Source organism: Phyllostomus hastatus, unplaced genomic scaffold (genome assembly GCF_019186645.2).
Source record: "Phyllostomus hastatus isolate PE091 unplaced genomic scaffold, TTU_PhHast_1.1 phas_scaffold_501, whole genome shotgun sequence".
Classification (NCBI taxonomy): Eukaryota; Metazoa; Chordata; class Mammalia; order Chiroptera; family Phyllostomidae; genus Phyllostomus; species Phyllostomus hastatus.
This window is the reverse complement of record NW_025334033.1, coordinates 22,453,818-22,479,208: the sequence shown is the minus strand read 5'-3', so window position 1 is coordinate 22,479,208 and position 25,391 is coordinate 22,453,818. Positions and strand designations below refer to the sequence as shown.

The 25,391-nt window shown below is 46.0% G+C and overlaps 1 protein-coding gene across 2 annotated transcripts in view; it reads right to left on the bottom strand.

The window, feature by feature from the left end:
- The window catches only part of LOC123807973 (myocardial zonula adherens protein), an 88,997-nt gene extending 69,189 nt beyond the window's left edge, over positions 1-19,808 (bottom strand). Inside the window, exons 1-2 of one of the 2 annotated variants that reach the window (XM_045822106.1) lie at positions 19,632-19,808; positions 10,167-10,253 (exon numbers count right to left, since the gene is read on the bottom strand). In XM_045822106.1, the coding sequence (XP_045678062.1) occupies positions 10,167-10,253; positions 19,632-19,706 (162 nt within the window). In that variant the 5' untranslated portion in view covers positions 19,707-19,808. The remainder of the gene's footprint in view (positions 1-10,166; positions 10,254-19,631) is intronic. The other variant, XM_045822105.1, reaches the window with a different exon arrangement.
- Positions 19,809-25,391: the final 5,583 nt, after the last annotated feature.

The following is a 25,391-nucleotide window of genomic DNA, read 5'->3' as shown; positions in this document are numbered from 1 at the left end:
TAAACATCTAGAAAGATGGAATCCAAACCTTTAATGCCCGTTTCCTCAGTGAAATTGGATTTCAATTTTTTCCTTTATATTCTTTAATTTGGGGGGCCAAAAAGACACTATTTTTAAATTAATAACATTTCAATTTTCAAAGAACTAAAAGTATTACAAAATCAGGGTCTAAAAATTATTATAAGATCGGAGTCTGAAAGAAAGACCCCCCGGGAAGGGCGCAGCACAGGACTGCGCTCGGCAGCAGGGCTGCTCCACACAGAAGGTATTTCTGAGGCAGCGTGAGGAGCTGCGGGGCTGTGACAGGGAAAAGGAAGGAGCATCTATGGAGAAAGAAGGGGAGAAATGTTTGTTGTCTAGCCATTTTATTATATAATGTTTTTTAATCCCCACAATAACCTCCTATGTAACTATTACTAGTTCTTCCAAGGTGGCAGCATTCGAGTGCTGTCTGTGTGTCCCCAAATGTAAGCTCTTTGACTACAGTGTCTTCAAAATAGTCAAGAGTCAGGAGAGGATCTGGAACTAACATGCCCACATGGCAGTCAGTCCTCTGGGTCCTGGGCCATTGGGAAGAGGCGAGCCCAGGATGGGGAGGCTCTCCTCCAGGCTCCCATGATCCTGCTCCCCCTCAGCCTCCACCCCACTCCAGCCTCACTGCCTCCTTTTAGTTCCTCCATCAGCCAACTTCCTTCTTGCTTCTGGGCATTTACACAGGCTATTCGCTTGGCTTCCCTGGTCCTTCAGCCTGCTTGGGTTCCCCGACATTCACTATCACCGTACTGAAGTGACCATTAGTAGCGTTATGTATGAAGGGCATGCTCCCCTATCAAGTGGAAACTCCAAGAAGTCTAGGGTCCTGTTTGTCTTCTTTTCCACCATAATCCCTGGTGTCTAACAGTGATTGAGATGCAGTGAGTTTCTCAATAAATATTCGCTGTATCAATATGGAGCTTTAGAAGTTGGAAGAGGTTCTGGGGAATTACCCGTAATATGTACATTGGGTCCAGCTGAAGGACACATCCTTGGTTCCTCTTAGATGGAAGAGCAACAGGGGCGCTGATGGTTTTTCCCCAATCATCAGTTTGATATCCAGCAAAGCTGCAAAGGAGCTGAGAGCACTATCATTTTTACCAGATGGCAGAATGCTTTTGGTCAAAAACTAGAGAACACAGAGAAAAATGAGAAGAGTGATTTTTGTCACTGTTTGTGGCTAAATTTTCCTGCACTCCTATCCTTTAAAATATCTCCCTATAAGATAAATATTAACTTTTTAGGCACGATAATAGCACTGTGATTACATTAGGAGATAGTTTTTACCTCTTGGAGAAATGTACTTAAATAAACATTTACGGCATCTGGGCACCGGGTGGAGGAAGTAGATGGCGTGTAGACAGAGCAGGACTGACCACGGGCTGAGGGTAGCTGGGGCTGGGTGAAGGGTCAACGACTCATTACATGCTTTAGTCTCCTTTTGTTTATGTTTGAAATTCTCCAAAATTAAGTTTTTTCAAACTTCTCTATAATGCTGCTTAGTATTAAAAACTCAAATTTTAAAAATGTACACTTGGCCCACTAACAGTCTCCAGGTCATGAGACAATCAATGCTGAGCAAAATCTCCTTGAAAATGAAAGCCGTCATAAATGCATGGAATGCAAGGAAAGTTATTGCTACGAAGGGAAAAGGAAACTACCAATAGAAAGGCCACCCCAGAAGCCCCACATGAAATGCAGCAGAATTAACAACAGGCATAATCAGCAAAACAGAGAGAGACTGTTCCCTGAGGTATAGCTTAAAATTCACTTATGGGCTCACAATATGGCTGTTTTCCCTAAAGATATATTTAGCGGCCAGTGCCTTAGAAAAAAGAAGCCATGGAAAGGTAACTCAGCCTAAATTCCTGCTATAAGGGCTTTAGGGAGGCCAGTGACAGGTGACCACATCTTCCAAACCCTAAATCAGAACATGTGATCTTACAATGAGATAAGCTCTGTCCAGGCAGAGATAGTATCTGCTGTATTTGCTGCTCTATCCCCAATACTCAGCATTAATAGATGCTCAATAAATATGTTTTGAAGGAAGGAAGACAGCAAAATATTTAGAATTGGGTCTATGCCAGAATACTTGGCATGTTTGGTCACCCCAGACACTGATCTGTGCAAAGGACAACAAGGGCCCTGGGGGAATAAAGAATAGCAGAACACAATTTAACATAAATCCAAATTGTTGGTGCCAACTGACCACTGCCAGCCCTGGCCCCAGAGGCCAAGCTGGGCAGCTGGTCGTACCTCCAGGCTGCCGATACCACAAAGATGGACCACAACATGACTTGAATGACTTGCAAACTAGAAGCTGAATTATGCTCAAAATGTCTTGCTTCAGACCTTGTCTTCCAGCCAGAGGGCAACAGCTGACCCGGGAGAACTGAGTGCTGGGCCGCTGAGCATGCTATCCACCCTTCAGGCAGGGCATCGCTTTCAAGAATGTGCCCTGACCTGTCCGACCTGTGTGCCCATCTCAGCAAATTACTAGGCCCTGGTCATTACTGATACTTGACATTGTTTGGCCCTGTGACAACAATGAACAAGACAGCTGAGCCACAGGCTACTAGAGAAATAGGGAAGGGATGGGCATCCCAGCCTCCTCAGAGAAATGGAAACCTTTGGCTTATTAAGATATACACTTCTGACGATCTCACATGCTGACAGAGACCCCTTCCAAAATAAAATCATACTTGGGGGGGAAAACGATCACTTTGAATAGTTAAATATTGAGAAGAAAAAGAAAAACTTCTAGTCATGCAGAAATCCCAAAGAGAATGTAGTTCTAATAATAGTATCCTGATAGGAGGTTACTTCTTAAAGATGAAACTTTACAGCTCTCAGCAGACAACAGATGCTTAAGCCTCACAACCACGGGGGGAGGGCAGTGGGCGGGGGGAGACAATATTGGGGTGAGGAGGGGAGGGGTGATCAGGAACTTCTTTTCTGGAACTCAGTGGTACAGTAGACACTTCGGGTAACCTTGACTGATTAAATATCCTAAATAGACTTTTCCTGATAGGAGAAACTGTGCAAATAGGTGTTCCCATGGCAACATGGCCGAGTCACAGATGCCAGTTGGAATTACAGATCCACTGGGTACTAGCTGTGTGACCCTGCACAGTGATTCACTTGACTGAGTTTCAGAGTCCTGAAGAGTAAAATGGGGATAATATTTCAGAAGGTCACCCTAAGGAATACACAGAGTAATACATATAAAACACTTAGCAGGCTGCTGGGCGCACTAGTAGATACTGATGGATTCTATTACTAGTGGCGGTGTCTCTGCATTTCTGAGGATGTGGGTTCCTACTAAAGTCTATGTGTTTGGATGCCTCTGTCTATCTGTTCACCTTTCTCTCTTTTTTTTTTTCCATTGTTTCCATCAGTCATCAAATTTACTAACCTCTCAACTTGCCTTGGTTCCTTCTCATGGGGAGAGAATCACAGCATCCCGGAAGGTTAGAAAAATGAAGAGTTGTGTAGCCTGGGGCAGCTGTAAACACTCCCCTCTTCAGTATCTGCTGGAGTTGCGGGTCGGTGTGGGCACCACTGGGGCAGCACACAGCCCTGACCCGTGAGAAATCACAGCTGCCACACTCTCCCTTTCATTGGCAGCACTTCCCTACATGTTCATTGGAGTGGAGTTCCCAGCTAACAAAGCCTGGGGACATGCTGGTTCTAGGCTAATGTTTCCATTTGCCAGAAGAAGAAAATGAGGCCCTTAGAGATGTCCCGACTGCCACAACACTCCCTCAGTTGGAAACGGGTCCAAACTAGAACCCAGGCCTCTTCCTGTGCTCCCAGGACCACTGCCCCTGGGAGGAACAGAGTCCTGCATGCTGTGGGCCTGGGCGGCCCCACCCCACCTGCACCAGGCAGCACACTCCCTCCCCTGGCAACGCCGGTGCTGTTGTACAAACAGCCACGCCACGACAGGAACTCGGCAGGCTTATTCATGCAGGGATTTTAAGGAAAGAAGACTATAAAACCCAAGGGCAAGGATTTCCTCCTTTTAAACATTTTACTGGGCTATAAAAATTCCCGACTTTTCATAGAAATACGTATATCTGCTCTCTCTCACTCAGAGTTCTCAAAGGTCTAGAGAGAAACAGATTCTTTAAAAACATGGGTCACTAAAGGACACCTACAATGGGGGGATGTTAAAAGCTACTGCAAAGGTTATCAGCTTCAAACTCCTTTGTCAATTTGCAAAAGGCTTCACCACCACACAGACTCAAAATCAGCAAAGTTCAGATCATATTCTCAAAAATTCAACTATGTGGTAAAACCCTAATTCAACATGATCAATCTGTCTTAGCTGGTGTTGCTTCTGTCTCTTATTTCTCTGTGTGTAGAAGTGTGCGTGTGTACCTAAGAATACACTGCACACAGATTTGGGTAGAAATATGGATACATACATCCACAACGTTCTTAGAAAATAATAGGGGGTTAATTCCAAAATTATCTACTACCAACATTCATTTTAATGTTCAACAATTTAATAAAGGTTACATTCCACATTTATCAATTTCTCAACATGAACTGTGTGCCTACAAAATAACCAACATTTTCTCTCCTATATTATTACTGTCTTTTTAGTAGACAAATAAAAGTTCATGGTTAATTCATCTGAGTTGTTAGTACACTTCAAGATGATTATATTCTACAAAGAAGTTTATTATGGGTTGAATTGTATCCTGCAAATAAATATATGCTGGTATTCTAATCCCTAGGACCTCAGAATTTGGCCTTATTTGGAGCTAGGGTCCAATTTAAATCCAGTCGTTAAAGTGGGCCCTAATCCAGCATGATCGGTGTCCTTATAAAAAGGACACACACACACACACACACACACACACACACACACACGGAAGCCACCACGTGAAGACTGGAGGGATGCTGCCATAAGCCAAGGATTGCCAAAGGCCACCAGAAGCTGGAAGTGGCGAGGAAGGATTCTTCCCTAGAGGCTTCGGAGAGAGCACGGCCCTGCTGGCTGACACCTCATCTGAGACTTCCAACCTCCAAAACTGTGAGCCAATAAACCTCTGTTACTTAAGCTACCCAGTCTGCAGTCCTTTGTTATCACAGCTAGCCTAGGAAACCAATATAAAACTGAATCATCATAATCAACAGTCATTCATTAAGCATGTAAGGCAGGTGCTAGAGAAACAGACACCACCTCATTTCTATATGTGTGTATACATGCAAAAGTATATGCTGTACACAATTTTCACAGGAATACGTACTGGTATATAGACATGTGGGGGTTCTTGGCAGAGGTGGTTGGGTGCCAGGAAAGAGGGGCATCCTGGGCACACATGGTTCAGGAGAGATACTCTCCAAAGCACAGGCAGTCAGGGAAGGTCTCAGGGGAGCAGGCCTCCACGAAGGAGATGCAGATAAACTGAGAGCAGCTGGGAAGAGACTCCAAGCCTGGGCTTGAGTCTTACCTAGCAAGGGTTCTGAGGATGAAGTAGACCCCATGGGTTTAGAAGAGAATATGGGAACTTGCCCAGTGAGGGCAGACCAACCAGGAAATAAAAAAAGGAGATAATATTGAGTTGTTTTCACAAGACGACTCCAGCAGAGTCCCCTGGAAACAGACGAAACTCAGATGGCTCTGAGGGAAATACATACAATGAATAAGCATAAGACAGGATGGCCATTCTCACTGGTAACCGGGAAATGGGAATGTAAGATGCCCTGGGCTGCCTGGTCTGATAGGGTCAGAACGTTTTCTAAGTGGGCGTACCTTTGTTCCATTCAAAGTTTTAAGGAAGTCTGGTGGTGTGGGCAGAGGAATACTCAGATTTATGGGAAAAGACACAATGACATCAAGAAAGATGCAGCAGACACAGCCTGAGAGGGCGGAGGAGATGCAGGATGGGAGGTTCCAAGAAGGGGACTGAACTACCCCAGAAGGGTCCAAGGGAGAAAAGCAAAGAACAAGAATCACTGGGTCGGGCATTCAAAGGGAAGCAATTTGGCATTTAGTCACTACCTCTCTGATCAATTGTATAGGCCAGACACTGAAGCAGGCCCTTTGCATATATTAGCTCATTTGCTCTTTGCAATCAGGCATTATTGTGCCTACTTGAAAGATGAAGAAACTGAGAGGCAAGAGAAAGTATTTGCAAGCTCATCTGAGAGGCCCACAGAAACCAGCCTCGGGGTAGCTGATATCATCTGGGCGAGAAAAAGGAGCAGACAGCCTCCCACACCCATCCGGTAACCCCACGAGTCCAGAAAAAGAGGCTGCTTCTGTTGTGACCGCCCCACACACCACCGTGAAGCTCGGCAACCCGTCCGAGTGCCACAGCCATGCACCGTGAGTAAATCCTCTCTCCAGTCATTTCGAAACAGTGGACAGAAAAATGGCCCAGTGGCAGTGGCATCTGTGTGTGGCTGGCTGCTTTCTGTCATCTCAGGTCCCCAAAGCACACTAAGCATCTTCCATGACTGTGGGAAAGAATATGGCCCAGCCCCACTCTGGGTTGACTACAGCTCTAACAGGGCCCTGGATATCCTCCAAGAAGGTCCGCTTCATCAGCAGCCACTTGGGCCACTTAATGTCTTCTGGCTTCCAAGTCTCGGCCAGCCTCAGTCCCCAGCCTTTGCGCAATGCAGACCCCCTCCAAAAAAACCAAAGTCATTTCATCAGGGAGGGTCATCCAGAGTTCCTGGCATCTTGTGATGGTGTGGACTACGATGTCCCAGGGAGGGGCAGCCACACTGAAGGCACATCAGAGGAGGTGTCATCCCCAGGGCCCACTCGCTGGTGCCTGCCTCTGGCTCCCAGTGACTTAAGACCAGGAACCCCACCAAGGCTGGTGACAAAATCACCCAGAACAGCTTCACATTTACCACCAGCGCCTTCAAGTGCTGCCACCACCCAAGGACTTCAGTCCTGGGGAAACAGCCAGCCCCACCCTCCTCCTCTCTACCCCAGTTCTTCTACAGTGAGTCACCAATGCATCACACATGGACACTCAGGCTGCACACTGGGTGGACACTCAGGTCCACCCAGTACAAGCATCATGGCACATAACCTATGCTGGTGGCTTCTACCCTGTGTTCCTGGAGCTCTCAGGCCAGAGGGGCCAGGAAGAGCACTGTCAAGGGAGACTGAGGGGACTCTGGCCTCCATCATCACCACTTTTGCCTCAATTATATGTAAGGGTTTGAGCTAGATAACATTTTGAGCAAAAGAAAAAAAGAGAGGGTCCTATTGCTTTAAAAAGTTTGAAAAGCACTGTTCAAGACTAATAGGCTAATTGGTACACAACTTGGTTACCAACTCCCACCTGACATAGAACGCATGCGCCTGTTTCTTTGGAAATACAGGATTCTTCTGTAGTGGTGACGTGCCCCCCAGGGCTTCACAGCATCTACTGCCCCACTGTGCGTGCCAGGACCCTTCACAGACCTCTCCCCAGGCACACAGCTGGGTCATCTCCACCTCAGCCTATCCCCCACATCTCCCACTAAGGAGGCAGCTACCAAGGCCCTTGTCCTGTCACTCCCTCCAGTTTGGGTCCCTTCTTTAAAATGCGCTCCTTCTGAGCCCCCATGTGCTAAGATGCCCATGTGCCCCTGGACATAGCCTGGGCCCATTTCTCTGACAAATATATCGGTTCTAAAGGGATAGACAAGAAGGGGGTCAGCGAGGACAGAAAGGGACAAACACATCCCCAGCTACACAGGGCCCCAGGCAATCCTGGTCACCAGCAAGTGTCCAGTAGCTGAAGCCTGGCCACTCCTGCTCTCTCTTGGTTACAAGTTTTTACCCCCAAATGTTTTCTTTGGAGGATATTCTAAGCTACAGAGAAGGTGAAAGAATAGTTCAACTACATAACTAAAGTACCATTATTATAAGTAAGAAAAGTAATATTTATTCAATGACATCTACTATGTAGTTTATATTGAAAATTGTGCAATTATCCAAATGTGTCTTTCATAGATTTTTTTGATCCAGGACCTAATCAAGATTCACCTATAATATTTGATATAAGTCTCTTATCTCCAATATTTTCATCTTTTAAAAAAACATTGAATTTATTAAAACATTCTGGCCAACTGTTTTGCAGGTATTCCCACATTTTAGATTTTTCTGTTTCCTTATTACTAGATTCAGTTAAACAAGTTCTGTGTGAATACTACTTATATAATACTGTGCCCTTCTTAATCAGATCCCCTCAGAAGTCACATAGCACATCAAGCCATCCCAGTACTGGCTGCTAAACTGGCTCACTTGATTGAACTATGAAACTGTCAGATTGTGCCACTGTACCTTTAAAATCAGTAAGCAATCTGGGAGGTATTACTCTGACACCAGGTGAATATCCTGTTTCATAGTACTCACTCACCAATTAGTTTTTGCATCCACTGATAACCCAACCTAAGGGTTACAAAATAGAGATTTTCTAAATTTATCAGCTGACGTCCTGTAAAGAAGAGCCCTCTCCCTGTCTCTCCCTCTCTCTCATTATTACTCTGCAGTCATGAGGGCTGTTTTCATTATTTCAGTGTGTCATAACCCACTGCTGTCATTACTCTACTAGATGCCCAAATTGTTCCATTTTTGCCAGTGAGAGCCCTTTCACACCAGCTTCAGGGTCTTGCTGATATGACCCATTCACCTGTGAGTGCTACCCTGCTTTCTAGCACATGTCCCAGGCTCACCCTGGACTCTCCCTGCTCCCAGCTGGAACCAGCTGTGTTACTGGATCCTTTTAGTGGGACGCATCCTCTCTTTTTCAGCAGATAAGCATCTTTACATTCTCTCACCTTGCTCCAGTCATAACCTCATTTTCCTTCCTCCCTACCTCCTTTCCCAGTCATTCATCATTTGCATGAGCACAGATAGCTCTTTGTCCTTGGTGGCAAGTGGGGAAAAGAAGGGTATAAGACAAGGGAAGGAGAGACCAAAACCTACAGTGAATTTGGGGACATTATCCACCATTTACCAGTCAAAGAAAAACTTCCTTTTTCATAAGTGACCACATGATTGGTTATTTCCATAGCATAACTTGTGTTTTGAGAAGGTACTGCCTTATATGTAAAATTTGTATTACATCATATTTTATTATTTTATTTTATACTTATGTAAAATACATGCAGAAGAAAAACTACTACCTACACCCTGGTATTCCTGCCCCCTTCTCTTGCTTTATTTGTCTCCATTGGCACTTACTACCTTCTAAACTCTATAATCGTGTTTCATCTTTAAATTTTTGTTGTCCTCCCAACAGGACTTATATTAAGTTCTATGAATGACAAGCATTTTTTTTTTGTTTACTGCTTTGCTCATTACTATAGTCACAGCATTCAGAACAGTGCCTGGAATAAAGCAGGTGCCCCATAACTGTCTGTGAATGAGAAAAGTCACTTCCCTCAGACCACAGGCCAAGAGGTGAGCAGGGTCTGCTGTGGACCCTTTAGGCCTCTGCTTCCACGCCACCCCCCAAGCAGTCTGTTATTCCTTCCCCGTGCCCCCAGAGCCCTTCTTACACTTCCGGATCCCAACACTTGAGGCATCATATCGTCATTGTTTACTGTCATGTCTGCCTCACTTGAAACATTGCAAGTTCCTCTAAGGCAAGGACAAGGTCAGACTTATCTTCACAGCTCAGTACTTAGCACAGCAGCTGGCACAAAAAAGTCTGCTACCTCCTACCTGCAGCCAAGTGCCCTTGCCCTTGCCACACACACCAGAGCCTGCTGGGCGTTTCCTCTGCAGGCGAAGTGTCCACAGTGTGAACTGGGCCCCAGCTCTTGCTGCTGAGAAAGGTTCAGGCCCCACCGGCAGCTCACAATGGGCCCTTTGACTCTACCAGACTGGGCTCTTTCAGGAAAAACATGTTCGCTGCCACAGCACCTGTCACTAAAGCCAACACAGAGCCAGTGTTCACCATGCAACAAGAGCAGGGGCACAGGCCGGCAGAGCCAGCCGGTCAGGGCGGTCTGACTTCTGGGAAGACAGGAGACGGGGCGGCAAGGTCGAGAGGGCCTTCCATCAGCAGAGTTACTGACATTCAGGCTCCGTGAACAGACTGGGGTTAACATAAAAGAGTCCAACGAGTGGAACTTGTTAGAGCTTTGCCTCAGAAATGCCTTACTTGCTCTTTTCTTTCAAGCTTCTTTTCCCTTTCCTCTGAAACTGGACTCTCGGGAGGTACAGTCAGCCGAAGTCTGCAGACATTTGCCTACAAGAGACAGAGAGGAGAGGCTGGTTATGAACTCGCGTTTGGGGCAGAAAGAGCTGGGTGATCTTGTGCTTCTCAGAGCCTGTTTCCTTGCTTAGCAATGTGGATAATCGCACAGGGCACTCTGCGGGTAAGCCAGCCTTGGTCTGGCCCTTCCCCCACATTCAACATACTGCTGCTCAAAACAAGGAAAGTACTGACTGATTTCATATTGTTACAAACATTTTTTGTAACAAATGGCTCGGGTTCCAGAACAGTGTACATGTAATGATCTTACTTCACATGCATAGTCCAAAATACAGCTGGAGGGAGAGAGGCCAAATACACACCTAGTGGTGACTAGGGTGCGAGGGTGCTTTCTACTTGACTACATACTGAATTTTACAATAAACATGTCCATCTTCAATCACAAAGTTTTTAAGTCTATACAACCATGTTCATAGCAGCATTATTCACTACAGCCAAAAGGTAGAAGCACTCCAACTGTCCATTGATGGGTGAGGGAGAAATAAAACATAGCATGTATTGGGCTGGCCCAAAAATTTGTTTGGTTTTTTTTCCATAAGATGGCTCTAGTAGCACTTTGTCCTTAACTTCACTTGAAACAATTTGGTTAGATTGTATTGTGACAGCAGTCTTATTAGTGTACATTAAAAAAAAAATCGAAATTGGTGAATTTGTGTGTAACCATTTTAATGCTGAAGATGGAAGAAAATATGCAGCATTTTGGCATATTATGCTTTATTATTTCAAGAAAGGTAAAAATGCAACTGAAACGCAAAAACAAAAGACTTGTACAGTGCATGAAGAAGATGCTGTGACTGATCGAATGTGTCAAAAGTGGTTTGTGACGTTTCATGCTGGAGATTTCTTACTGGACAATACTCCACGGTTGGCTAGAAGTTGATGGCAATTAAATTGAGACATTAATTGAGAATGATCAACATTATACCATATAAGATATAGCCAACATACTCAAAATATCCAAATCAATAAAGTTATTGGTGAAAATGAAAAATGTGTCCTTTATTTTATGGAAAAATCAAATGGATATCTGTCCAACCCAATACATAGAATGGAATATTATACCGTAAAAAGGAATAAAATTCTGGCACATGCTACAACATGGATGAACTTTGAGGACATTACGCTAAGTGAACTAAGTCAATACTACAAATTTACAAAGAGAGAGTAGAATGATGATTGCCAGGAGCTGAAGAGAGAGGACTGAGCAGTTATTACGTAATGGGTATGAAGTTTCAGTTTGAGAGGATGAAAAATTCTGGAGATAGATGGTGGTGATGTTTGCACAACTATGAGAATATACTTAATGCTGCATGATGTCTATTTCACCCTAATGTCACAGCCTGGTCTTGCTGTGACATTTTCCAGGGAAAAGTGATCCTGCCATTAAAAAAAAGGGGGGGCTCCATCAGCACCCAGAGTACCCAGCTTGCACTGCATGTGCTCGATTTATAGGAGTGCTGCTTGCCCCACCACAAGTGGATCTGTGTCTCCCTAAAATTCATACAGGACAGTCCTAACCCCCAGTTCTTCAGAATGTGCCCTTATCTGGAAACAGGGTCATTAGAGATGTATTAGGTTAAAATAAGGCCATTAGGATAGGCCCTAATCCAAAATGACTGACACCCTTATAAAAAGGGGAAATTTGGAGACAGACACACATACTGGGAGAATGCCACATAAACATGCCCCAGACAGAAGCCTGGAACAGACCCCTCCCTCGCAGCCCTGAGGAGGAACCAATCCTACTGACACCTTGATTTTGGACTTCTAGCTCCAGAAGTGTGAGGCAATATTGTCTGCTGTTTCAGTCACCTGGTGACTGAACCAGTCACCTGGTGCTTTTTACAGCAGGCCCAGCAAACTAATACACCCCCACCTGGCTTGCAGCTTCATGGGTCTGCACTGACCCACAGGGTGATCTCTGAGCAAAACTGCCCTGCAGCCAAAAAGCCCCGGGTAGGATGGGATTGTAAAAGACCCTTTAAGTCCAACCTGCCAGGCTATGGGGTAATGAGTGAAGAAAACAAGATGAAGTCAGCAGAGCTAAGCTGACTTAAAACGGAGTCTGTAGAGTCGAGCTGACAAAACTGGTTCAGACCAAATGGGCAAAAGCATGAAGAATGGATTTTATTTGATTTTATTTTAACTAGCCTGAGGACTTAAAACTTTTGACCTTTCCAGTTGTTCACCGATGCCTGGAGATAGATGTAGATGCAGACACAGACACAGATATACAACCTACAGACAGCCCTCTGGTTACCTGCCCGAAGAGCTTAAGAAAGAATGTTCATGTGTCCAGACCACCTGCCATCTGTTGTCCAGACTACCACACATCGGGAAGATCATCACCTCAGACCAATCCAGAGGCTAAGAATGGAGGGTTGACTCTTCTCAAGGATGTACTTTTTACCATAAAAACTCTTAACTTTTCTTTCTTCTTCAGAACACTCTGGGACATCGCCTAGTTGTTGTTTCCAGTTTGCAAACCCTAAGACCCTTGAATAAAACTTGGCCATTTTCAACTACAGCAAAGCCTCATGATTCATTTACACGTGGCCGGCACTATGAAGGAGCCCCACAACTAACAACGTAACTGGCAGATGGGTGCCCAGTCTGGGAGGAACATTTTCCACGCACAGGCATTCGGGGCATGTGTTAGCACTTCCACGTACACCACCACATCCCGCCAGAGCCTCCCATTCTGCTACACCTCACCTCTAACTTCCCGACAATGAGCTTATATGCTCCCTCAGAACTCTTACCTAATGGACCTAGCATTGCCCTCGGGGACTGCAGCAGAATTCCCTTTCTCTAGACAGCCCTCTGTAAGTGTCCTTTGTTACTATGAGAATACAGGAAGGAGAACAATTATTTTAACTGGAGTTGGCAGTATATGGGAAGGCTTCTGGAGATGATGTTTGAGCTGGGTATAGAAGTACAGAAGAACTTTTCAGGCCAGTGAGGTTTGGAGAATTCATTGTCAAAATAACAGATAACTACCAGGCAAGGTGTTTGTTCCAGGATGGCCAAAGGCACAGAAGCTGGCCTGATCCAGGAATGGTAAGTGGGGCCAGCACCCTAAGCTACAGTGAGAGAGAAAATGGACAAATAGGCAGAGGCTGACCTCTAACAATCTACAGATGCCTGCTGCAGAGGCAAGGCCTCTAGTGGAAGACTGAGAAGCCATCCTTGGAGGAAAGGACTAACACTCAAATCTGAATTCAAGCATTTGACAGAAATTATTAAATACCTCCTGTTATGTTCCACACACTACAACATGGAAAGAATGGAAAAAAAATAGAGGGAGAGATGGAGAAAGCTTTGCACCTAATTGCATTGGTAGCCCTTACAGGGCTTAACATAGTATCAACACAAAATAGGCACTTGCTCAGTAAATATCAGTACGAGTTTCTTTTTGTGTTGAACTAAAACACGGTAAGGAGAATATACCTGAAACTCCCTAGAGAGCCTTCCACGTTCTTCAAACTAACACCCATGGGAGGGAGAGCAAGGGAGAGGCAGATAGCATTCAAGCCTCCACCACAAGTATTCAAGCCTCCACCACAAAAAAATACACAAGCAAGCCCTTGTCTGCAACTCAGGCACCCGGGAGCTAAGCAGGCCCTCTGGGGCTTGCTTCTGACCCGCTTTTTGAGGGCAGAGGGTGGTCTCCAACCTGGAGCTCCACATACCACCGTGCTCTCAGCTTCAGGCACCTGGGCTCACGTGAGGAAAACCATCCATCTGAAATAAAAAGGATTGGAAAAGATGACCCCAAGAGGTGACGGGTTGCTAATCTGTTTACAAAGATGGATTTTCCTAAGGAATTTAGCCAAATTCACGCACATTTCTCTCAGGCCTGGTCAGTGCTTTGACTGTGGGGCCCGTGCCCAGCTCCACTGAACAAGAGAAGGTGTGGACCCTGTGGCTGTGGCCAGAAGGATGGATCTCACACTCCCTCTGCTCAGCACAAGCAAAAAATCCCTGGAAATCTGTGGGCAAGAATAGGGCATGCCTGTTCTGGAGTAGGCCTCTTATCTCTGATGTGGCCCTGAACTTGAAGGCCTGATTATCATCAGGGTGGGGTGAACTTTTTCTGTAAGGGCCAGAGAGTAAACATTTAGGTTTCCCAGGCTAGTATGAAAAACAGGCTTAGCTCAAAGTATATAAAACAGGCTGAGGGCTGGATATGGCCCAGGGACAGTAGCTTGCTGACCCCTGATCTACATATTTGGACACTTTTTCCAGCCTCTCTTTCCTGTGTCCAAGCTGACTCCAGACAAAACTCACAGCATTCAAGCCACATAGGAGGACAGTGACCTGTACACTTCTGAGCCAGCACACAATGTGCCCTGGATGCCAAGATCAAGGAGAAGCTGCAGGTAAGTGAATGTTCACAGATACCAGTATGACCTGAAGTGTTATGACCCCCCCCGCCGCCAATCTACCTTCCCAATAGCCTCGCCTTCCACCTGGCCAAAGGGACCTTCCAGAACACTGTCCCAGAAGTGTCTGCATTTCCATGCGAGCTGTAAGGGGAAAGCCAAGCTGGGAGGAGGAGTTCCGGCCCTTGGCTGCACATTGGAGTCACCTGGGGAGCTTCCTAAACAACACGGATATTTTCCTCTACTTTCTGAAGTTCTTTCTGAAGGTCTGGGGTGGGACCTGAGCACACATATTTTCAGCTTCTCAGGATGCTATGTGTAACCAGGGTTGAGAACCACTGACTTAACCAAAGGAATGAAACTCCAACTATGCAACAGGATGAGGTAACTGGAATATTTGGAGGCCTTCCCAGAACTGTCAGACTCCTCACCTGGGCCAGCACTCCCAACCATCTGTCACCTGCTTCCTGCCCAGGTGGGCCAAAGGTGATGGGCTGGCTTTAACCCCAAGCTTCTCTTCCTGTTTTCCCCTTTGTCAATTCAATGTTAAGTGCGGCTCCTTTAGGATCCTGGTGACACTCCTCTTTTTAAGCACCTATTACAGCAGGCCTGGGGGTTAATCATAGGTGGTGCAAGCAATGACAGAGTGCACAGGCCTCTAGGGGAACATGGAAGAGGAGGCTTCGGGGCAGACTTCCTGGAGAAGATGACCCTTCATCAAAGGAGCGGTACAAAGAAGGCAAAAAGACAAGGAACAGCATGGAAAGCTTAAGGAATAGCAAGTTGTTTGGAATATCTGGAAAGAGTGTGCATGGAGGGGGGGACAGGGAAGGCAAAGATAAATCAGAGGGGCCCAGATGCTAAGCTAAGGGGGTTGTACTTTGTCCTGGCAGTGCTGAGGGGCTCTTGAAGCAGGAGTCTGGTGACTGAATTTTGTGGTTCACTCCGGCCTTAAAAAACAAGTAGGAGTGGACAATGTGATTGACATTTAGGAAGTATCACTCATTTAAAAAGGGAAAAGCAGTAAATACCACTGTGCACTCTTCAGTGTCTTGGGGAATCCTAGAATTGTTTCCACCTGAGAGGGAGGGCCACAGGAAGCTCTAAGACCACACACATGGAATCACCGAAAGTATTTTAGATCAGAGCATTTCAACGTGGTCTCTAGTTGGTTAGCACTGGATCCACGGCTCCCTGAACCCGCTTAGACAATTTTTGAGGCTGACTGACTTGAAAGGGTTTCCCAAGTGACCAGAGCCTCCAGGTCTCAAGTTTCCTTACAAGTCCCGAGGACCCAAGGCCATTCATCCTACACCTGACACAGCAAGATGGGTGAACCAAAGCAGAGAGGCTGGGACTTTTTTTTCCTGAGATACAAATGTCAATTTGTAGTGACAGATGCTTTTTGGCTCAGCCCTGAGGATGCCAGGGATCCAAAACTGTACAACCTAGCCTGTCAGGAGGGCCCTAGTGAGGGGCCGGCCTGTTTTCTGGGGGCAGCAGGGCCCCTGCCCGGGGCCCTCCCTGGTGGATGCTGCACACAACCTCCCTCTCCAGATGCTGAGGTCCCACAACACCCTGTGTCCCTTCCAAGAAGCCTATAGGACAATACAGAAGTTACGCACACAATGTTTCTGCGAAAAGGAAAAGGAAATGAAGTAAATTCTTGTCTGACCCATTCACTGCCCAGCTAAACAGAATTCTTTATTTTGAGCCAATCAGACAGAAATGGGACCCAGGACTGCTGCATTAATTAGCTAGGCAGTGATGACTGGCAGACCCATTCAGTATTTAACAGAAGGAAGCCTTTGCCACATAGAAAGAAATGTGGGCAAGAGCAGGCTAGAAGACAGCCCTCTCCTTGTGGCCTTGTTGACTTTTGTTTTTTTACATGCCACTGAGGGCCCATGATAACAGTAACATTAACGAACAGTCCTTTATTATCAGTAGGAGATACTGCACTGAAGGAAACCCTCGGCAGGTCCCACACCACCCTAGCTGGACTGCTTAACCAAAAACATTTGGTTGCACCAAGCAACACAGGCCTTCCCCCAAAAGTGCACAAGCTGGCCACACCACTGACCTTTCTTTTCAAAGGCTCATTCAGTGGGATTAACTGCATTTTCAAAATTCCTTTCAAAATCATGAAGCAATGTCAACATTTTAAGAAAGGTTTTCCCCATTCTCCAAGGTCATCTTTCTCTCTATGGTATCTCCAGCCAATTTATCTTCCTGCTGTTGCCATAGATAAAACTATTTTTAGAGCACAACTGGTTTGGAGGCAGATTTTTTCTTTAATTTCATATCCCCTGCTGGTTGGCATCCATAAATGTCTCTCAGAGATTTGTTTTATCAGCTGACAGAAATGACTCTCCCACCTGTTGTTTGTTTCTTTCTTTCTTTTTGTCTTGGGAGGTGATTTCAGATAAGGAGGAAGTATAAATTGCAGGTGGCAGCCACTGAGTGAAGGAGAACTGGTGACAGTCCAGTCTGGCTGCACCACCCTTGGCTGCTGACTCAGAGAAGTCCCTGCTCAGTGTCAGCTGTCACCACCATTTCTGGTCAGCTCGGACACCCACACCAACACAGCCTGGTCCCCCTGCAGCCCCTAATTTGGTAAGCAATTTGGATGAAACAGAAATGCTATTTTAATGGCCAACATTATTGCTCAAGACCATCACTTGTCCAACATTACAAAAGAAATACAGAACAATAGAGTTTACAGAAAAACTTTCAACTTCAGGAACACGTTTCATGATTACTTGTTTGGTCTACAATTCTATTTGCAAGACATCTTGTTCCTGTATTTCAAAAAAAGAGGTAAGTGTTTTGAGCTAAAGCAGGTCCAATATGCCACTGTTACACAGTTTTTGTCAAGAGTTCCATCTAAAAGAACAATATAGCCTCTTTTCAGTACCCCAATGTCAAGGACCCTGCAAACTCCTACTCATCCTGTAAGACTAAAGACTAAACTCAGATGTCTCCTGCAGAGGGAGGGCTTCTTCAGATGCTTCGGAAGAACCTGTCTTGTAGCTTCCACCCAACTCCGTTAATGCTCTGCTCCACTGGAACAGCCATTACACTGTATGGCAGTAGTCTGACGAAGTCCGCCTCCCTCCAGGGCTAGGCATTGGGTAGAGTGAACCCAACACCCAGCCTTATATCACACAGAAGGAAATCTGTAAATATTGTTTAATCAGTCAATCAATCAATCAGAGGAGCACAGCCTCCCAGCACGCCCCCTCACGCACACAGACAGTACTTGCAACATTTGCAGATCATGAGTAGAGTGGAAAATCATAAAGGGAATCCTAGAACCTTCAGATATCTTCTCAAAACAAATACTCGTGTCCTTGGAACAGCCCTGCATGGTTTGATGCAGGGGCCTGACCCCTTCCCTCCAAAGAATTTAGGTTGTCTTACTCAAAAGGCCAAGCCTTCTCCATAGCGTGTCCACGTGCCAGACACCAAAACACGTATAACCAAAGAAATACTGGAAAGTAATATTTGAGAAAAGACTTCAGGAAAATTATATTGTTTACTAACCAGATTTGCATCCCCCCACAGTATCACTCTAGCTGCTCCAATCAGATCCCATCTCTGGAGGGAGACTCAGACAATGCACTTCGTGGTATCTGGTTCACACATGACTGTCCAGCTGCAGGGCTAGTTTTGCAGCGACTTTATTCTTTCTCAATCACAACTATGTTCCAACTGTGAAGGAGTTCCATAGAAAAAGGCAAATTTCCATCTTGGATATGGCTGGGACCATGGTTGGAAACTCTCTTGGACCTCATGGAGATCTTGCTTTATGAAGTTCATGATTGAACAACCAGAATTCTGTCAATCCTAAATATTTAGTGTATGTACTCATGCACACACACGTGTGTGTGCACACACCCCCAGTACCCATCACTTGGCCCATACCCAAAGGTAACAATATGCCTTTCTTCTAGAGTTAAACAAAGACAGAATATAAGGCAACTGTTAGTCACTTGACTGAGGTATATAAAACGCAAATATGCATATCTACAAACTGAAACACAATACGAGTATCAAGGGGTGCCTTACTTGGACTTAAACACCTATTTAGCTAAACTCTGGGGAAACACATTAGAGATGCCTCAACCACAGAAAAGAGGCATCAGATGTTAAGTACTGAATATCACCATGAATAGATAACTGAAAAGCTCAAACCAAGGCCCTGGCAGTGTGCTCTGAGGTGCTGATCTTGGGAGAGACACGGAATGGGAAAGATGCAAACTGCATGTGCCTAGCATGTCTTCCCCAGAATGCCTGGAGACGAGAGAAGGGAAGCAAAAAAAGATCACAGAGAAAAAGAGCACTTCCAAAGGGCAACCACCCTGAAGATGGTGCCCAAGGCTACCAGGGCTGCCTCTGCTACCACTGTGCTAATATTTAAATCAGAATGAAGACAGTTTGCATAAACCCAAGTCACATGCAACTGGGCTCCAGCTGCTAACCCTACTTTGTCAGGCGAAGCCTACCCTGGCTAAGCCCACTCCAGTAGCAAATAGTGTTATTCGATCACCAGTGGGAACAAGCGACCCTTTTTCTTAATCGCCGGAAGTAGGAAAATTTGGCTGTTAAAGCCGTTCTTTAACTTTGAATCCCAAGGTAGAGATACTGCAGAAATGTCTCCCTTCCTTGTTTTGTTTTGTTTAAAACTGGTGCCAATAAACTTGTCTTGACAGCAGAGTCAGGAAGGTGAGGAAATCTCTGGGAATTCCAGAAAGTCCCCTAAACCCTTCGAACCTGGGGAGCGACTGGGGCGTCGAGAAGAAGGGTCAGGGCCGAATCTGAGGCAGAGTCGAAAAGTTGAGCCCAAGGTGGGGCATCAGGGCCAGGGACCGGCTTCCGCGCATCCCCATCCTCAGACCCCCTACTGCGGGGCGACTGGGACGGGGAAGCGGGACTGCGGCGGCTCCCATCCCCAGGCACTCACCCTCCTGCTGGGTGCCCCGGGAGTCCTGTTACCGCCGCCCGAGAGCAGGGTGACCGTAGACGTCGAGCGCAGCATCCCACAGCCGCGGTTGGTGAGGATCTGAGCTGCACGGCTCGGAGCGGAATAAGCGAGCGGGCCCGCCTGCCGGGGGGGCGCCGTAGGGCAGTAGCCTCTGTGGTTGCGGCGAGGAGGGCGGGGCGTGGGCGGGTGGAGCGGGAGGAGATGGGAGGGGCCGCCCCCGAGGGCGGAGCTGGGGGCGGGGCCCTACAAAGCTCTCCCCGAAGGTCGGGCGGCATTTTTCCGGAAGGGACAGGCCGGCCAAATTTGCAAGGCGATGCGCGTCTGCCCAGGGCCCATCCAGTGGCGGAAAGTTGCCCTGGACCCCCTGGACGCCCAAGCTGTCTGCTATCTGTGGTGTCAAGACCCACCTGTCTGTTCATCTTCCCAGGGCTCTGGCGGCCCACTCCTACCCTGGCTGCCCCAGGAGGCTCTGCCACACCCCCTGGCGGTCGAGGGGACCCTCACCCCAGGTCATTCATTCAGTATTTACTGAGAGCCCACCACGTGTCCCTCGCAGCAACCTACAATCAACTGTCCCCTATCCTCATGGAGTTTGCAACCTAGTGGAGACACAGAGATGAGAGATGTTGGTAATTTGGTGGAAGGGGAGGTGCAATACCTATGGGAGCACTCAACCTGACCTTAGGAGTTGGCCTGTGAATGAAAAGTCCCCCAAGACCAGGTGATGACTAAGATAAGACCAGAAATACAAGTAGGAGCATGGCAGACATGAAGGATTCACCACAACCGCTCCTGTTTAATATTCAGTGATTACTGTGGGTGAGGCTGGCAAGTACTCAGCAGGTATTACTTCATTTAATCCTCACAGTCAGCCTTTGAGGTAGGCACTATTATCCTGTATCCCCATTTTGCAGGTGAGGACATTGACTCACCAAGAGATTGAGTAACACAGCAGGGGCCCCAGTGGCTGGTAAATGACAAAGCTAGGTCAAACTCCACAGTCTGACCCTTTTTAGTGGGACTTGCTTGTCCACAATGCTACCCCTCTAGCATTAAGTTTCAGGGAGGAAAAGTTTCAGGTCAAATTGGCACATGCAAAGATGGGTGGAAGGCAAGAGAAGGTATGCTGTATTTCTGAGAAACTGAAAATACCCCAATGCAAAGGGCTAATGGTAGAGAAGCAACAGAAAGGAGTCTAGAGAAATCATGAAGAATTTTGATGTGTTTTTCTGCAAGGAAAGACAATCTCACTCTACTCACCCTTCAAAGCCCAGATCAAACATTGCCTCCCCACCGAGCTCTCCAGTACCCTCTTGCCCTGCACAGCCACACTCGTGAACCTAGCAGCTCTTTGGGACTGTATATTCTGTTATAGAGTCGTGTGTGTGTGTGTGTGTGTGTGTGTGTGTCCCCTTCCCCAGTGGTGAGCTTCTGGATCATTCTGAACCCCCAGTGAGGCACCAATATGGAAGATGCTGAAGAATTGTTGCTGAACAGAAATTTGCTCCTTCTGCTGATGAGGAAGTGTGGACTTCATCATCACTGCCAAAATACCTGCATTCTAAGTGTTTTATATGCGTTTTCTCAACAAATTCCCACCATCACCCAACAAAGTGAATACTGTTATCATCCCCGCTTGCAAATGAAGAAACTGAGGCCCAGGGACATCAAGTTAATTGGTGGATAGGTGGGACTAGCACTCTGGTCTTCTAAGTCCAGGTCTACTATATCCTCCCATTCACCCATCCTTGTAAAAAGAGATCATTCATGAAATTGGTCTTTCCATTGTATTTCCACATGGCTCTTCCTCTTGGGAGAGTTTCGTAAGACTAAAATCTGGGTCTGCTTTCAATTAAAAGTGGTAAAAATGTGGCTGATGAAAGCCAACATGGGTTAGAAATATCTGCATGGCTACCTCAGGAAAAAATAAAAGAAGGAGGGGGCACTATGGCTATTGTTGTTCAGCTATGTTGTCATGAGCAGAAAGGAAATGGGCTACTATTAAGATGGAGTCAAAATAACATGGCATCATCCATGTTTATGTACATTACGGCAACCACCCAAATGACCACACAGGGCAGAGTCAGCGTTTGAGAGGAAGCATGGCCCATCAGTTCATTTTTCCTCCATTTACCCACATCTTTTTCATATTGTTAATAGAAACCTTCTCCCAGAGTGTTATGGTTCGTTATAAAAGCAGACTGCACATCTGCTTGTGAGCTCCTTGTGGAAACTGGATGTTTACATATGTTCCTGCCCAGTACTCAGAAGAGTAATTGGCATGTTGTAAGTGTACAGTAAATATTCAATGAATGAAGATATGATGTTACAGACCCTTATTTGAACTCACCCATGGTCAAACAATTCAAAAACCAAGATCCTTCTTAACCCAGCATCTAGGGTGGATGAGGGTCTCCAAGCAGTTTATCAGCGGAAGCAGCCAAAGTCCCAGGATGGTCCCAGCCAGGGAGGTTCCCCACACTGGCTGTCACTGAGGGCTGTGGGTGGTGGCATTGGGCAAATGCCAGGCTCTGGCTTATGCCATAGCCCCTCTTTGCCAGACCAACACATAAGGAACTGCATGGGAGAGGGGAGTGGGGGAGCCCCAGAAAGTGGAACAGAAGGAGAGGGGAGGAAAATAGAAAGACACGTAGGGACTAAGAAAATGGAAAGGTGAATCTAGAATGAAAAGAAAAAGTCAAAAATGAAGTCATAGTCACAGGTTTCTATGAACAGTTCTGGGAGACAATAAAAAGGATGAATTGACTCTTTTCGAAAGAAGAATCAAAGGCTGAGTGTTTCTGCCCAGGTCAGAAGTGCTCTCCAGTCTACAGAACTAAGACTTGGAAGGGGCAGACATGAGAGGGACAGGGACAGAGCTCTGGTATGGAAGGTCACTCTGTTCCCCTTCCACATTGCCCCAGTATACTCTAGGCCCTCCCTGAGCACTGGTGACAGAAGATTGCCACTCTTTGGGCTGGAGAGCACAGGGGCTATGACAGAACTGTCTTAGCTGCCATCCCTTTGTATCCACAGTAATAGCCACATATTCCTAAGGGCTATCTGAAATCTCTCAGCTAAAGCAGAGGTCTGTAGCAAATTCTAGATATCTGTATAAACTCCATTTATTTTCTAACTCAGCCACTGAATTGCACCTTCTTCTCCCATCCTACTCTTAGATTTCTCTCATGTCCTTCCACCCTCTGCCTTTGGAATCGTCCATGTTGTCCCCTGCTGAGCCCTCTCCAAATTCTCATTGGCACCTTCAGCTGAGGGGCTTATGATGGACCCATTTCTCCAGCAAAGTCCTAAGCAGCAAGGACTATTATTATTTCCTGGCAGAAATAACCAGGAATTGAATCCCTGAACAAGGACCTGGAGTAGATGAGCTCAAGCAATGCCAGGCTTCTTGTTATTTTGTGCCCTGTTTACCCTTGCATTTCTGAGTTTTCCCTTTTCTTTCTCTTCCATTCAGCTGGTCCTGGCATATCCTCCTGTTCTGAATGTCAAACAGACACCAAACTTTCACAGTAAAAAAAAAAAAAAAAAGAACACAGTTCCAACCCAAGGACAAGGGTATTGGATTACAAAGCCTCTTTGGATAAAGTAGAACAAGAAACACCCCATATTCAGAGGGTTTCTGAGAAGCAGAGAACAGGGCCTAGAGATAAGGAAAGCAGACTGAGAGGAACCCTGTACCCTGGCCAAGTCACCCAGATTCACAGCATTTATAAACCTGTCTAGACACCAGGGTTTGAACCTGCTGCTGGCCCACTGTAGGGAATATAAACTCATTGAAAATAACCCTGCATCACCAGTTAACCCGTAAACAAATGAAACACTGGCAGAGTAATAATAAGCCAATTTACTGAACAAATATACACCAGGTGCCTACTGTGTGCCAGACATTAGGGACATGGATATAAGACAGTCCCTGCTTTTTAAGAGTTCACAATCAATTTGGGAAGACAGACATGTACTTAGTAAAATAATAGCTAACACTATACAGCCCTCACTTTGTGCAAAAGGCTGAAAATGCAGCAACTCATTGAATCTTACCAGCAACCCAGTGAGAAAGATGCCATTATGTCTTCTATTTTACAAATGAGAAAATCTCATCACTGGGAAGTGAAGTGATTTGACTATGGTTCCAACACTTGTAAGTGGTGAAGCTAAGTCTGAGCCCCGGGCAAGATGGCTCCAGGGTCTGTGGACTTGACTTTTCACCTAGGAGGAATCCAAGCTGCTGCAGCAGCAGAGAACAGGAAAGGCTTCTGGGGGAAGGCAGCATGGGAGCTGGCCCTGGAAAATGAGAAGGAAATGTCAGGGCGTTAGTGGGTAAGGGGGTACAAGAAACAGTGAGGTCAAAGAGTCTGGGAAATGTGTGTTAGCAAGTTAGCTTGAACTTTAGGGCAGGAGGAATGGCCAGAGACAAAGTAGGTGGAATAAAATTGCAGAAGGCCTTGAATAAAGTTGAGAATTGATCTGAGAGATAGCTATTGAAGGCTTGCAACCCGGGCAGTGACAAGGTCAGGCAGCAGGGAGGAGATGCAGATGGAAGGCAGAGGCTGCAGGGCACGTGTGCTGACACCTGCACAATGTGGGTGTGGGGGCACTTACCCACCCCTTCGCACAATCAGAAATCTGTGTGTAAATTTCAACTCCCCTAAAACCTAACCACAAATAGCCTACTGTTGGCAGGAAGCCTTACCAATAACTAAACAGTCAGTTAACACATATTTTCTATGTTGTATGCAATATATACTGTATTCTTACAATAATATAGGCTCAAGTAAAAATGTTCTTAAAAATCATAATGAAAAGAAAATACATTTACAGTTGTTTTTGAAAAAAATCCATGTGTGAGTGGACCCACACAGTTCAAACCCGTGTTCCTCCAGGGTCACGTGTATTTTGGCTTCTACAGAAATGGTGTTAATACAAGATAAAGAGGCTCTGAACTAGAGCACTCTGAGGAGACAAATGCAAAAGGCAGAAAATCAACCAAAAACTCGAGGATTTTTGTGAATTGTAAGTCACCCTATTGGGCAGTTCACTAATTCATATATAGATCCTGAGGAAAAGGGAAGCAGTAAAGAAAATAGATAAAGGATCAGTGATTCCTTTCTCCGCCCTAGGCTTTGTCATGCATTGAGCACGGAGAGGCAAATCTGAATATCCTCCTAGACCAAGGCATCCTGACTTTTCCAAGCAGCTAAATGGGCTTGTAGGAGAAAACTTGCCGTTGCAAAGGCAGTAATACTATGTATTTAGTTTTGCAGGAAGACATCCTGGTGACTATCTTGAAGAGGAAGTAGACTCCACCCATTGTCAAAGAAAATAAATAACCACGGAAGGGAAGGAGTAAGTCAGATGAGAAATGTTAAAGGAATTAGGGGCCTTCCTGAGCAGTATGGTACAAAAACACACCTCCTTTTGGCACCCATGTGCTTCCTTGAGTAATTTAGGAGCTTCCTTCTGGAAGATACTGATTGGTGACTGGTCAGTAAATCCCATTTGGACCAATTAAAATATAAGTAATACATACGAGTGGGGGACGCCCCCCCAATGGAATTATCTTCTGACGGGTTAGCCCCTGTAGTACAGGCTTTTCCCGCTAGGTGAGTGTTCTAGGAACTCATCTGTAGAGTGTACCAGCTGACATTGTCATGAGAGGCTGTGTTCCAGCTTCAGTGAATTTTGGGGGGGAAGACTCTTTCATTGCATTTGCCCATTTCA